This window comes from Hemiscyllium ocellatum, chromosome 37 (genome assembly GCF_020745735.1).
Source record: "Hemiscyllium ocellatum isolate sHemOce1 chromosome 37, sHemOce1.pat.X.cur, whole genome shotgun sequence".
In the NCBI taxonomy this organism is placed as follows: domain Eukaryota; kingdom Metazoa; phylum Chordata; class Chondrichthyes; order Orectolobiformes; family Hemiscylliidae; genus Hemiscyllium; species Hemiscyllium ocellatum.
This window is the reverse complement of record NC_083437.1, coordinates 29,931,322-29,946,400: the sequence shown is the minus strand read 5'-3', so window position 1 is coordinate 29,946,400 and position 15,079 is coordinate 29,931,322. Positions and strand designations below refer to the sequence as shown.

The 15,079-nt window shown below is 40.1% G+C and overlaps 1 protein-coding gene across 3 annotated transcripts in view; it reads right to left on the bottom strand.

Moving 5' to 3' along the window:
- Positions 1 to 12,342: 12,342 nt before the first annotated feature.
- The window catches only part of camta1a (calmodulin binding transcription activator 1a), a 1,231,004-nt gene continuing 1,228,267 nt past the window's right edge, over positions 12,343 to 15,079 (bottom strand). For all 3 annotated transcript variants that reach the window (XM_060851985.1, XM_060851988.1, XM_060851987.1), the window contains one exon: positions 12,343 to 14,565. In XM_060851985.1, coding sequence (XP_060707968.1) covers positions 14,533 to 14,565 — 33 coding nt within the window. In that variant the 3' untranslated portion in view covers positions 12,343 to 14,532. The remainder of the gene's footprint in view (positions 14,566 to 15,079) is intronic.

Sequence of the window (15,079 nt, the reverse complement as noted above, 5' to 3'; positions counted from 1 at the left end):
CCTTATCAAACACCTAAAGTCCATGTATATGACATCTACAGCCCTTCCCTCATCAATCAACTTTGTCACTTCCTCAAAGAATTCTCTTAGGTTTGTAAGACATGACCTTCCCTGCACAAAACCATACTGCCTATCACTGATAAGCCCATTTTCTTCCAAATGGAAATAGATCCTATTGCTCAGTATCTTCTCCAGTAGCTTTCCTACTACTGATGTCAGGCTCACCAATCTATAATTACCTGCATTATCCTTGCTACCCTTCTTAAACAAGGCAACAACATTAGGAATTTTCCGAGACCTCACCTATATTCAAGGATGCTGCAAAGATATTTCCTCTCTCACTTCCCTCAGTAATCTAGGATAGATCCCATCTGGACCTGGGGACTTATCCACCTTAATACCCTTCAGAATACCCAACGCTTCCACCCTCCTTATGCCAACTTGACCTAGAGTAATGAAACATCTATCCCTAACCTCAACATCCATCATGTCCGTCTCCTTCTACAGATGTGGTGGAGCAGGAAGTGTCTTATAGAGTCACTTTCTTGACTGTGGATATATGCAGACTTCAGTGGTACCTGCAGGAGACAAAAGACAGAATGCATGTAAGGGGATCATGGAATCCCTACAGTGTGGAAAGAGACTATTCAGCCCAATGGTCTACACTGACCCTCCAAACAGCATCCTACCCAGATCCAGCCTCCTAATCTATCCTTGTAACCCTGCATTTACCATGGTTTATCCATCTAGCTTGCAAATTCCTGGACACAATGAGCTCTTAGAATGGCCAATCCATCTAACCTGCACATCTTTGGACTGTGGGAGGAAACCGAAGCACCTGACAGAAACCTGTGCAGAAACAGGAAGAACGTGCAGACTCCACACAGTCGCCCGAGGCTGGAATTGAACCTCGGCCCTGGTGCTGTGAAGCAGCAGTGCTAACTAATGTGCCACCATGCTGACCCTACATGGTAATGGATAATGATTCTTACTTGGTTACTGAGACATTTAAGTTTTGGCATCACCACAGGATTGGTCATAGCCCTAACTGACCTGGGTCAGGATCCTCTCCTTGTGAAAATCAGGTACCCCACTGCTTGTCATGGCACTCTCTGCCCTAGAGGAACTGAGATGAAAATGGCTGTTAGTGGTGACACAGATGGGGTCAAATGATGAGGTGTCATGAATAAGAGAATGGGTAGTGCAGAGGCCATGCAGGGTTAGTAATGTAGGGGGAATTGGGTAATTGAGAGGAAGTGAAGGAAGATGTTACATGCAATAGTGAGGCTAGTAGAGACTGTTAGTAAGCGGTGGGTAAGATAGCAGACAGAATATTGTGGCACTGACCCCTGTGGAGTGGAGAAGCTCATTGATCTTCATTTTATATTGCTGGGTGTTGTCTGAACCAGGGAAACAGCACTGACCCAAGTGTCAACCTCGGACCAGATATGGCAGTATCTAATGTTGTAGTCTCCTCTGCCAGTCCTGAGGAAAGAGAACAGCCTTCCTCTGCACCATGCCATCCACAAGGACTTCCAGGTCCCTGTCAATAAAGTAGATGCCAATTTTCCTTTGTTTGTGACATCTGATCAATTCATGCAAACCGTGCAGGGCAGCTCCAGACTAACACATTTGACCTGGAGGATAACTGTGTTTTAAATATGATATTGGTGCCAAGAATGCCATGGGGAATTGGTATTGGCAAACATTTCCGCCTCAGGTGAGAGGGAAGATATGATGAGCAGGGTGTCATAGAGACATGGTGCATACTTAATGAGATGAGTTTTGGTAAACAGTGAGAAATCTTGCTAGGTCTCACGGATGGAAACCCAGCATGAAACTTGCCAATATTGGCATTTAACTAATTTCTTGTAAACATTAGTTCAATTTTATATTATCCTATAATGTTCTTATGGACCTGCCAGTGACTGTTTTAGAGGACCATTTTATGATTCCTTGCATACAGAATGTTTTGAGACACAAGAAGACCCAAATTGAGGAGTAGAAAATTCATCAGCAAATGATTTCCAAAAAGTATATTAACTTTAAATATTTTAATATTTTCTGAAAAATAAATATGATAAATGTTGAATTTGTAATTTGTGCCTCCCAATGACAGTTATGTCTTGAATTCCAAAAGGAGAGAAATTTTGGCAATCAGGCTGCAAGTCAAATGTGAACAGAATTTGGTAACAACTGCTGAACGTTTCAATGAGGTTTTGAAATTAATGTTCAAGATGAGCATAACACTGACAGGGCCAGCAGTTCCTACCCATTCCTACTGATTTGACTGAATGCTTTATTAGGCAAATAAAGAGGCTGTTGAAGAGTCAAACTACTTGATGTGAATTGAAGTCATAGATCACAATGGCTAAGGAGAATACGTTTACTTCCCAAAGATACATTTTTGAACCACTTGGGTTTGTTACAACATCTGGTCACCTTTCATTTCTATATTACAATTTTAACTCAATTCAATCTCTCCAATTGACCACAACATTATCATGGCCCCATTGTTTCAGCATTCAGTTTAAGCAAACCACAGTGGGATGAGAGTTTTTAAAATAGAAACAAGCAAATGTAAAACAAGGACAGTTTGAATAGCTTATATCGACAAGTTTATTTCTTAATCACTGCTCTTTCACACAGCAACATAGGCTTATGTATTGTCCATCACTTCACTGTTGTAATGCTTTCATAGTTCCCTACAGGCTATTTGGCACTTTGAGCCTGCATGCTGGGTTTCCATCCGTGAGACCTAGCAAGATTTCTCACTGTTTACCAAAACTCAATCTCATTAAGTATCCACCATGTCTCTATGGCACCCTGCTCATCATATCTTCCCTCTCACCTGAGGTGGAAGTGTTGCCAATACCAATGCCTCATGGCATTCTTGGCACCAATATCATATCTAAAACACAGTTATCCTCCAGGTCAAATGTGTTAGTCTGGAGCTGCCCTGCACAGATTGCATGAATTGATCAGATGTCACAAACAAAGGAAAATTGGCATCTACTTTATTGACAGGTGCAGGCTCAATGGGCCTGCATCAAACAGCATTCCACCCCTCCAGCCTATCCCCAAATTCCCCATGGCTAACCCACTTAGCCTGCACATCCCTGCACACTATGGGCCAGTCCACCTAACCTGCACATCTTTGGACCATGGGAGGAGCACTCTGAGGAAACTCATGCAGAGTCAGGGAGAATGTGCAAACCTCATACAGACTGGAAGGCTCGAATCAAACTCGGTCTCTGGGGTGATGAGGCAGCAGTGCTAACCACTGAGTTACCATGCCACCCATGGTTTTGGAGGGAGTTGTGACAGAGTTTTGTTATGTTTATTCACCACATGAACCAACTGCCAGTAACACTTCTGGTAGGAGGAGCTTCCAAAAGTTCTTTGATTCCAAAAGCAATTGAGTGGCACAAAACCTTTGGGACAATAATATAATGATGTCCAACGCACCTGTGTGATCCTCCACAAGTGGCATCCCTCTAGGCTGCAACAGACTTGTGCTTCATGTGAGACCAGATCATTTCATCCTCTAGGATCCAAACCCTGCCAAACCTGAAAGTTGTCTTGTTCACTTTGGAGGTCTTAATCAGTTCTGAGAGAAGCTAAGCCAGTCTCATATTTCAAGTAATCTGTGAAAACAAAATTTATTCTCATTTTCCACAGAGTAAAGATGGAAAAATTATTTTTAGCGGCAGAAGCGTTGGTAAGCAGGGGGTACAGACTTAAAGAGCTGTGAGAGGAACCAGAAGTGACATAAAGAAAAGCTTTTTACACAATATATTGGTCTGATCTCCCTATATTGGCTGATAGGGAGGTTGAAGCAGTGTTGACAGTAACATTCAAAAGAGATTAGGAAAAGTACTTCAACGTAAAAATATTACAGGACAGGAGCAGGGAAGTAGGATTGGGGTTCTATCAAAGAACTGGCACCAGTATGAAGTGCCAAGTGGCTTCCTTCTATGCTATATCACACTGTGACTCTGGAGGGATAATGTTAACCCAATTAGCCAGTTGCAAAACCCAAGGACTCTGGTTTTTCTGCTTGTTATTGCTATTCAGTGAGTGAGGTGTTAAAACACCACTCTACCAGTTTCCTGTTAAGCAGATTAGGTTTAAACTGTACCCATGATCTTCTGAGCATTACACTGAAATCCTACAATTACAATGCAAGTCAGCGTTCTTCATTGCCCATAGATACACCTGATGCTAAATCCGAACACTCATTTACAGGAAGACATTTTTAATTGCTGTCAATCTTCCCAGGCCAGAAAATGCATTAGACTTGATGCAGATTGTGTGTCTACTGATAATGATGTCATTTAAATATAGGCAAGAGGACCCGCAGTGTATCATCTTTCAGTGCAATGCCACACTTCCAGAACTGTTTAATGGAGATCATAACATGCACTGACGTCTATTTTGCGTCACCTGTGCATAGCATCACAGAATCATACAATACAGAAGAGGCCCTTTAGCCTGTTGAATGTGCACTAACAAAAACTACTTTAAATCTACACTAGTCCCATTTTCTAGTACTTGAGTTGTGAAGGACTGACAAACAGAAATTTAAAAGATCAGTATGCCGTTCCTTTTCATTAAATATTTCCTTCTTGCTATCACTCCAGTATAGCTGAGCTCTCCTTTTATATTGTGTTGCCTTGCTCTAGATTCCCCAACAAATGAAATAGAAGCATTTCTGTTCATCACCAAAGTGACTCATTTAATATAACGCATCATTAAAAGCTGACAGTATGGAAAAATCTGGCTGGTCTATGATGGTGACTGGTGCATTGTGACCAGACAGTCTCCTCCCATCTATATACCGCACTCGCAAACCTTCACCATCTCCCCATAGCTAATGTAATCACTTAGGAAAAGCAAACATACACGCCAATGAGAAAGAAAACCACTGGTTGGGAATAAGTCGACTACATCTCTGATCTACTCAGACAATTGAAAGCAGTCCAAGAAATTCACAAAATGTTTAGAAAGGCACTCACCTTCCTTATGATGCAGTCATTGCTCCAGTCAAACGTTGGTCCATTTGCTTCATGTGATTGGAAATAGAATCAGCATCCATCATGTTCCACAGGCTGACTAATCTTAGGGAAAAAGATTCTCATAAGAACCTGTCAATTTACACACTTGCTAAACGTAGATACTTGGTTTTTGGAATAGCACTATGTGAGGTAAAAAGGTTTTGGAAGTGCTGTTTCCTGGGTGTGTAAATCGATATTTTGCCTCAAGAAGCGTAAGATAGGAAGGAAGTAACACAGCACTGCAGGAACAAAGGGATAAACCACATACTTGTCACATAATTCAGAGTAGTATTTTGAATTTCCATCCTTTCATTTTAGATCCTGAACTTTTTTCTTTTGTTGCCCAACCCCACTAATGTCCATGCCATTAATTATTGCAGAGGCCAGAGTGATGAGGCCTGCTGATTAGGAAAGTTAGTCTCTCTCAAGTGTTTGTACATTCACTCTGTGGAAACCTGATGCTACATTGGTGGAGCCAGTTGATTACGGCATGATGTGTTAAGGCAAACATTACCCATGATTCTTCAAAGTGATTTTGCAATTTTTAGAGGGATACTGAGAAGAAGAGGCAATGGGGATGTCAGATGGTTCATTTTTAAGCAGATAGCAGAGTTCAGGGGTATTCAGCAAAGGCTGCCTATGTGCCGATAAGTTTATGGTCATTATTAGTTAGAGAGTGGTCTTGGTGGTCATTATTATAGTCTTGGTGGATTTATCCTGTAATAATCCATTTCATTCACAGTTTTCTGTGTTTCAATTTTTCCTCTTGCTCACATTAACTGTGACCAAAATGGCAGAGAGCTGACGAGCTTCCAGGACTTAAAGCTATATTGCTTCCACATTAGCTATCGTGATTGTGCAGGCGACCAAAGAGGTTCACCCATTGATTCTGTCTGACAACTGCAGAGCTGAGTTTGGAAAGTTGGTATTGTATTTCCGTTTAATTTGGAGCACTAAACCAGACCTTCAATCTGGATTACTCCTGCCTTTCAATAAAACCTGTCAGATGTTGCAGTCATCCATCTCCTTCGGTTTTAAAATTCACTCAGACGAAAAGGCCATCGCTGGCTGTTCAGCACTTATGACCTATCCCTAATTGCCTCGAGGGCAGTTAAGCGTCAACTACATTGCTTTGGGTCTGGAGTCACATATAGGCCAGACCAGGTGAAGACATCAGTTTCCTTTCGTAAATGACATTAATGAACCAGGTGGGTTTTCCAACAATTGGCAATGGATTCATGGCCATCTTTAGAGTTTTCATTCCAGATTTAGATTGAATTCAAATTCCACCATCAGCCGTGGCAGAATTCAAACCCAGATCCCCAGAACATTAGCTGGGTCTCTGGATTAACAGTCCAGCTATAATACCACTCGGCCATTACCTCCCCTTGGTAGAGCAATTCTCATTGCTGGAGGCACAAGTTTGGCTTGAATGTTCCAAGTGTGGCTTTTTGTAAATCTTCAACACAAGCCCAACAGTGGGGTATCTTCAATGAGAGCATCACTCTTTTTATTTTGAATTGTTGATTTCCTCCTCATTTGAAGACCATCCGTCCAATTTGTTAGCTTGCTTGAGCTTGGTTTTTCTGCCTTTGAGGTTGCCATGGAGACACAACAAGCTAATGTTTCAGCCTCTGATTTAATGCCTAAGGGTGACACCATGCCTGGAAGAAGGTGGCACTCAGAGAGGCAGCTGTTAAGGTAGTATCTCATCAATAATTGCCCCTATTCTTGGTGAATTTTGCAACCAGTTGTTGGGGCAGTTTCACAGCAATGCCTGAAGGCATGGCCTAACCAGTGAGATGTAAATTTATTGCACCAGCACTCATGGTGAAGGGATGGGGACAGAGGGACACAAATAGAAATCAGAGATTTAGTGTAGTTCAGAAGAATAGCATAAGTGGAGACAGAGAAATCTACTGCACTGGCCACAGCAATATGCATGAACATAGATGGAAAGAATGGGGATAAGTTGCTTTGATTGGCAACGCAGTCATCCAGACCCAAGGTGCAATATTAAAATGCTCAATCTTCATTGGGATGTTTGCTGACAGCCAGAGAATCTAGTTTCAGATAAAACAGTTTGAATGCAACTGGATGGACAGCTGAAAGAAACACTATCCAAACTTTCAGCTCCAGATTTTATTCCACTAACGCAAGTGGGAAGGAGCATGTGTGCACAAGTCAGATGGAAACAGCATACAAGTTTGCTTGTGATGCCCTACATGGTTCAACAACTTATTGACATTAATTGTCTAGGCTGACTGATGAATGATGGCCAAGTGGTAGAGTCCATAACCCTCCAGATTGTCCTCAAGTCTCCAGGAATTTAAGATGAATCATCTGAATGCCACTGTGAGCAACCCAGTGTGAGAATTATAAGGGACATGACAAAAAGTTATGTAGTTTTTCCATTTTCCTTGAAAACTTTTATTTATTAATTTAAAAAATAGTGAAGATGAGTTAAGAAGCTGTTTGACAGAACGAGGTGGTTGGAGTCTGGAGGTCATGTGATGAATACATCCAATCTGATTAGGCAATCCTGCACTCAAAATGCACCATTAATCTGTACCCCAGCTGAAGAAGAGGTAAAGGGAAGATAAGATCCAGGAAATGCGTGGGCCAGGAGAAGGTGAGGTGTAGGAAAACGTGCTGTCCAGAAGAAAGGTTAGGTCCAAGGGAAAGGTAAGGTCCAGGGATAGGCAAGGGGAAGGAAATCTGGGAAATTAAAAAGACAGTAACAGAAATGCTCCAACAATCTATCCATTAGAGGGCACCATAGTGCCAAGAGTCAAAATGTTGCCCAGTGAAAGAAGAACAATGAGTTTAAAACAATATATAATAGAAATAAATTTAACAAACTATCATGAGATTTTTCTTTTGTTTTTTTTAATTTACAGCAGAAAGGATTATAAAGCATTCAAAAACATCTTACATAATTTTTAAGGGCAATTTAAAATGTTTGCATGACTCTGGCAGCTGGGCTATCCCTTGTAAAGCTTCTAAACAGCTGTGACCCAGCAACACTCACATGCAGACATACAAAACCAGGGAAAATTAAAAAAAAAGGTAAAATTAAAAAGGTTAAAAAAAAACAGAGCGAGAGAAGAGGGAAAGAGAGGAAAGAAAAGAGAGCAAGAGAAAGAAAAAAAGAAGGACCTACACTAGTATCACATGCAAGTGTCAGCAACCCCAGGAGTTTCGTAGCTTACTCTGGGCTGTTGCGAGTGTGCAACAAAGCTTTGCATTTTCTAGAATTTTCTTTTTTTAAGGTTTTTTTTGTGCAATGTTATGACCTGTTTTTCTAATTGATGAACAGATGAAGTGGACATTCTTTCCGTTACTGTCAGATTTGTTTTTTTTTGTTCGTACATATCTTTTAAAATTTATTTTGTGTGTGTATGTGCATTGTTTCTTCACGGTATTTAACACACAGTATTTAACATAAAAATGTCTGTTAATCTGTCTTTTCAAAGAGTGAGTTATGGTATAATGCTATATATATATATAATATCCTTACAGTAATCTGCTCAGCAAAGATTATAACTTAATGTTGTGTCTTTTCATTTAGCAATACAGCATTCACATTACTTGGCACCCATTGGCAAAGGAGATAAGTCTTGGTAGCCAAACAGAAAAGAAATATGTAAATGTAAACTTTTCAGTTATATCATTTTGCTGTTCGTTTTCTAATTCTAAGTACAGTAGGTTTTTTTTGCAATTAATCATGCTTTAGCAAAAATGTCCTTCTAAAGAACATTTAAAATAAGGAATTCTTACAGTGATTTTTTTTCATTTTACAGGTCGTTTGCTTCTAATACTTCCTTTTGTTTTGTTTTTTCATTACAGTCATGCACATATCTCCATTTTTTCATTGTTCTTAAGTATATATACAATATATACAAACAGTATATCCACATTGCTAGCTCATTCAGATAAAACTATACAAATTCCCATTCTGCCTTCACCAATCTTGTTACAACTCACAGTAAAATAATTCATTGTTGGCATCCCCTGTTTTTTTATTCACTTTGCACTCATTTCCCTATCATGTTCTTCAATATATACAGAGTCCACCAGGTTACTGACAGTAGCCAAGAATATGGACATTACTGGCCAGCAGAATACATCACACTAGTCCTTATTGGCTTGTATGATGTCAAGGCAATGAATGTGACCCCTCAAAAAAATCGTCCTATTTTGAAAGGCTAAAAAAGCTTAAATGCTTTTTAAAACAAAAAGAAAACAAAAAATAAATTAAATAATCAAAGCTTTAAATAAACTATTTATATATTATTTATATATTAAAAAAAGTTCAGACTAAATAAAAAGTTATAAAGTAAGGCAAAATAAAGTGCTGGACGTGACAGGACACTAGCTAGGTGACAGCGACTGTTGAGGAAGAAAGGTTTTGGGAGTTTTTGGAAAAGGCTAACACCCAGCTTATGTGGAACTTTTCCTCCCCTCCTACAATTTCCTTCTTTTGCTGTGCACTGTGGCCAGGTAGAGAAAAGCTCGGGAGCATTGCTCACAAATAGGTGGGAAATTGTGGGACCCTCGCCCTGCATGTTCTTGACACACGTGTTCTCCATGTGCCACCTCAATTTCAATTTGTAACTATCACCAGTCGGTCACAGGCTTCAATGTGTCTGTTACATACATCATGAACTCAAAAGGCAAAACAAAATCTTTTATGTCACAATGTTTTTATCTGCTGCAGGAACAAAATAAAGATGATAAAGAACTGTTCTATGGTGCCCTCAAAGAGTTAACATATCCTGGGTGGGGTGGTGGTGAAGTTTAAGTAATTTGCGTATTTGTTCAAATTTTTATTTATTCACATTTCTTCCCATTCCATTTGCCCTCAGCGTGAAATACAGTTTAAGCGGGAAAGGCTCTCACCTTGGAAACTTTAGGTTGACTGATACCACAGTCAGCGATCGTGCTTCGACTCAACAGCTTTGCCAGTGATGTATCAAATGACAACATGCCTTTGTAAAGCAAAGGAACAACTTCCTACTGAAAATACTGTGGTGTTTACAGTTCCTAGCTATCATTCCATGCTTTTAATAGTACAGGTAGTTCTCTGGTAGCATTCTATTAAGCTACTGTTCTGTGATTGAAAACAATGTTTAAAAAAGGGAAATAAAGTGTGCGGATTTCACAGTGTAGATCACATCCATTGAGAGTGAAGCAGTTTCCTATCTGACCACAGCACTGGGCTCAATGTAGATAATGAATTTATAAAGGATTGAATTTCTGTCTATATCCCAGTTTAAACTTAACCTGAAACACCTACCCCTTTGCAACAGGAAAAATAGATGGTCCAATAGAAGGCATTGTCTCTCTTCAACCTACCTAACTGGTATAGGAGGTGGAAATCAAGGCAGTGCCAATTTCACCACTGTTGGTCTCAGAAGGCCTTATATCGTGTATGGGAAAGTAGAGTTAACTTAATTTTCTGTACTGTTCCAACAAGTACACTTGCTCTTTCAGTCATTTTTGTCTTCACAAAAACTACGTGAATTGGTGAAAAGACATGCATCCCCATGGTTGACTGTCAAACCAAAAAAAAATCAAACTACTCATAAACAAAGAAAAACAAATGCACAGCTGCCTGATTGGAATAGGGTGGTTATGCCTCCTAAAGCTTCCTACAGGCTGTGTGGAAGAGGTGACCAGCGCTGTCTCAAAGAAGCGCAGGACTAATGTATAGGCATTTAATTCAGAATTTTTTCGTATCACTTGCACCCTGCAAAAGTTTGGACTCTTCTGGGTGGAAGGAACCCTGCACTTCACCCATCTGGTCTAGTCTCCAAAGGAGGCCATGGTTAGTACTTGATTATTTGAATGGGACTGGGAGGAAGGAATGGACCTCAGAGCTCCATAAGAATAACCTGGTACCATTGTCAAACTGAGTCTAGGCTCCCTTGCTCAACCAAGTTCAACCCTCTATGGCAACTCCAGGACTTGAGCACAAGAGTCAAGGCTGGTACTCCAATGCAACGGTGGATTATCAAAGGTGCTGTGTTTAGGATGAAATGGTAAACCCTGTCCAGCTTCTCAGGTAAATATAAAAGATCCCATCCTATTATTTTGAACAACAGGCAAGTTATCCTTGGTGTCCTGGTTAATACTTGTCCATCATTTGGTATTGTAACAACTGATTATCTGATCACTATCACATTGTTTGTGGAAACTTGCAGCATACAAATAGGCTGCTGTGTTTCCTATAACAGTGACTACAGTTCAATAAATACTTTATTGCCTAAACAGTGGTTTGAGACATCTGGTAGTCATGAAAAACATTATATAAATGTAAGTTTTCTTTTCATTTATTTCCAAACTTTCAATCAGTCCCCTTCCTTCCCTTTTCCTTACCACCTTCATATCAACTCCATTATTAATACCTGGCTAGGACAGGCCAAGACTCATGATAAATAAGCACTTGAAAATGTTAAGAAAGCAAGAAACAACATGCATTGATGTACTACCTTTCCAAACCTCAGACATACCAAGGCACTTCACAACCAATGAAGCCTCCATCCTGAAAAGCATGACAGTGTAATGCAGAAAAAGTGGCAGCAAATTGCATACTGCAAGCAACTTCAAACATCAGTATAAATAATTTTATAAGCCTGTTTTATACAATGTTGTTTGAATGATAAATATTGGCTTAGCTCATGCAAAAACAGAGATGAACTGTAGCCAGTACTGGTCTTCAAGAGAGGAGAAAAGGAAACAAAAGAGAATATTGGTGAGAAGGAGATAGGGAGCAGGATGTCTTCACAGAAATACATGGGACCTCGTACACTTTTAGGTAGAAATTCTGAGATGAACTGATGCACTACCTTAAAATCTCTCTCAGCTCCTGTAGTACTCCAATTTACTAACACCATTTTTTAAAACTCTCTAATAATACTTTATTCACTCCATTATTTAAAATTTTTATATTATCTTTTTAACTGACCCACTTCAACGTAGCACCTGAGGGGATTCTGAATACTCAGCTGGCTGAAAATGGCATATGTTGCATATTTTTATGCAGTATAAATGCTTTAAGATTCTCTGCCAAACTCAATTGATGTGTAAAGTTCGAATCTGGTTGAGATGAGGTTAAACTCAATAAATCTATATATAAATCAATAAATTTAAATCTATTGCTTGAATTATACAAGGCTTGAATCTAAAATTACTCAAATTGGGAGTGAAATAATCATCCCACAGAGTCAGGATTCAAGGTGATAAAATACAGTGTTTTTTTAAGCACTGTATACACTTAGTCTGTCTTTTCGGTAATTCACCAAAGATCCTCAGACAGAACCTTAAAACAACCCATGACAGAATGCATGGAAACAGCACCCACCTGCAAGTTCTTCTTTAGGCCACTACCATCCTGACTTGGAAATATCTCACCATTCTTTCAGTGTTGTTGGGTCTAAATCCTGGAACTCTCTCCTTAGCGTGCATTTGAGTCTACCTACAGCAGAAGGATGGCTATGGTTCAAGAAGGCAGCTCACCACCACCTTCTCAAGGGCAACGCAGGATGGATAATAAATGTTGGCCGAGCCTGTGACACTCATGTCCCATGAGTGAATATAAAACAAATGTCCTGGTATTGTTCTGGGATCTCCAGCATTCACATAGACTAATGATTACCTGGACACTGGTGTGGTTCAGAGTAGCACAGGTAACAAAAAGTCCTAAAGCCCCAATTAAGGAAGGCAGCTGAACTCTTGAAGCTGTAGAACCAGAGGCCTTCCAGCTTGAAAGGTGCAGTAACTGCAGAAGGAAGTTAAGTAACAAAGAATGTGTTTCAACATGCAGGTGTTCACCAATTTTCTTTCAGTCTTTATTTATAACAGTTTTCTTTGCAGTCTGGCCACCACTGTCTGGGGAAGCTGGGGAGCGAATGCCTTTACCAGGCTGCATATGACAGGGAGATGCTCTTGGCATACCTGGAGCACAGGCCCCCAAATCTGCCGCAAAGTGCCCACTTTCATGCATCCAAACTAGCCCCTGCCATTGCAGGAAATTGGAAATTTCCAAATTGGCCTTCTTTAATTGAACACAAGTCTCTTAGTTGGGCCTAAGAGACAATCTGGTGCAAAGGAAGTGTGTATAGCCCTGCTAGTCGCAATTCTGTTTTCACTAAAACGACTTGGCACTGGGAAACTGACATGCAGCCAGTAGCGACTTTCCAAGACTCTGCTGCCTTCTATCCTAGCCACAGCAGAGTCCAAAAGTTCAGCCCTATTAGATTGACAGTAGCTTAATGTTGCAAGCATGCTCATCAAGCAATCTCCAGCATACTCAAACATTCCCTAGCACATTGATTCTGCCCAGTGTTCTGTCTTATTGCTTAGTAACAGGCACCTCTTAAATGATGAGGTTCTGGAAGCCAGAGACCATTAGTGTCTGCAGTGTCTGATTTTCTCCAACCAAGTATATTTTCATCAACAATTGAAATACTGACTGATTTTGCAATACTGATGGTGAGAATTGAAATCTCACAATAAAACACATCTAGTAAGAATCCATAACATTGCCCAAATGTACTAAAAAAAAGTCATAGCCTCATATTGCTCTGTACTTCTGGCCCCAATAAACTATTGTTAGTCATTCAAAGGTTATTAGGACTGTAATTTCTGGGTGTCCCATTCAGGAGATAAAGAAGACAGACCTGGGTTTGGGGTGGAGAGAAGGAAAATGACCAACTCACCCAGAAATGAACACAAAATCTACTTAATAGAATAATTATAATACAGCCTGCTGGCTTCCCCCCAGTATTTTGGCAACTGACGTTAAACGTCTCTCTCCTCTTTTCTAAAACCCGAGTTTGGACTATCAATCATATTGTTGCAGCATGTTGACTGATAGCAGCTCTTTATAAAAGTAGGGAGTTAGGTCAAAGAAAGAAGCTGTATGCCTTTTATTGGACCAGTTCCTATCACCAGAGTGTGGATATGATCACGCCCAACAAGTGGCACATGCGATATCTGTCACTTCCTGCCTCAGGCTATTCGTCCACATAAGCTGTGCATCACCCTCTCAGTCATTCTAATACTCCCCTCAGTTCACTCACCTGCTTTTCTTCACTCTTTGTTTGATTTCTCTACATACATTTGCTTATTCCTGAAAATAAACCCCTTTTTTGTGTTGCAAACCTTTACACAAGTTTACAGTACTACGCACCAGGCTGGTAAAGAGGTTATTTCATTCTACAAGTTAGTTTCAAGTTCTTAAAACAATAAATTGCAAGTTCTATGGCGCCTTGTTTTGTTTTCTTTAAAAAAAGTTCCATAAAAGTGCCGATGTGGTCGAGAGAAAAAAAGTTTCTAGAGCCTTGTTGCGATGAGAGTGTTGCTAATCTTCCCAAATCTCTAGTGATCTTTTGTAAATGTCTCTGATATAAACGTAAAGAAAACAGTCAGGAAGCAATGTTACATTGCTATGGGGTGCTTCTGTAAATCTTCAGGTTCCTTGGCCTTTCTCAATTCTTTCACTCTGAAGGGAGGGAGAGGGAACAAAAGAGAGTAAAATCAAGTTACAGACATTACTGTCAGCAAATACACCAAGGGCACAATAACAAGGAGTGATTATAGCATCACTCATTAAAGGGTAACAACACCTGGGAATGACTACAATCATAGCACCATTTGATACAGCATAGAAGGAGGCCATTTAGATTATGCCAACTCTTCGAAAGAGCTAATTTATCAGTTCGACTCTCCTGAGACTACAAGGCAGCAAGCAGCTCCTCAAAAAAAAGCTTCTTATTACCTAATGAAGCAAATTGTTCTGGGCCCGTGGCTTCAAATCTGTGAAGACTGTTGATGTAGGGTTACAGTCACATTGGGAGTAGAGTGGTGTTGTGGTTACATTATTGAACAAGTAATGCTGCGTGAGTAAGCCAGAGAATGAGAATTTAAATCCCACCACAGCAATTCACAGACTTGAATTGAGTTTAAAAAGGGAATGTGTAAATAAAAGTGACTGCAAAGACATCTCTGTAAAAATC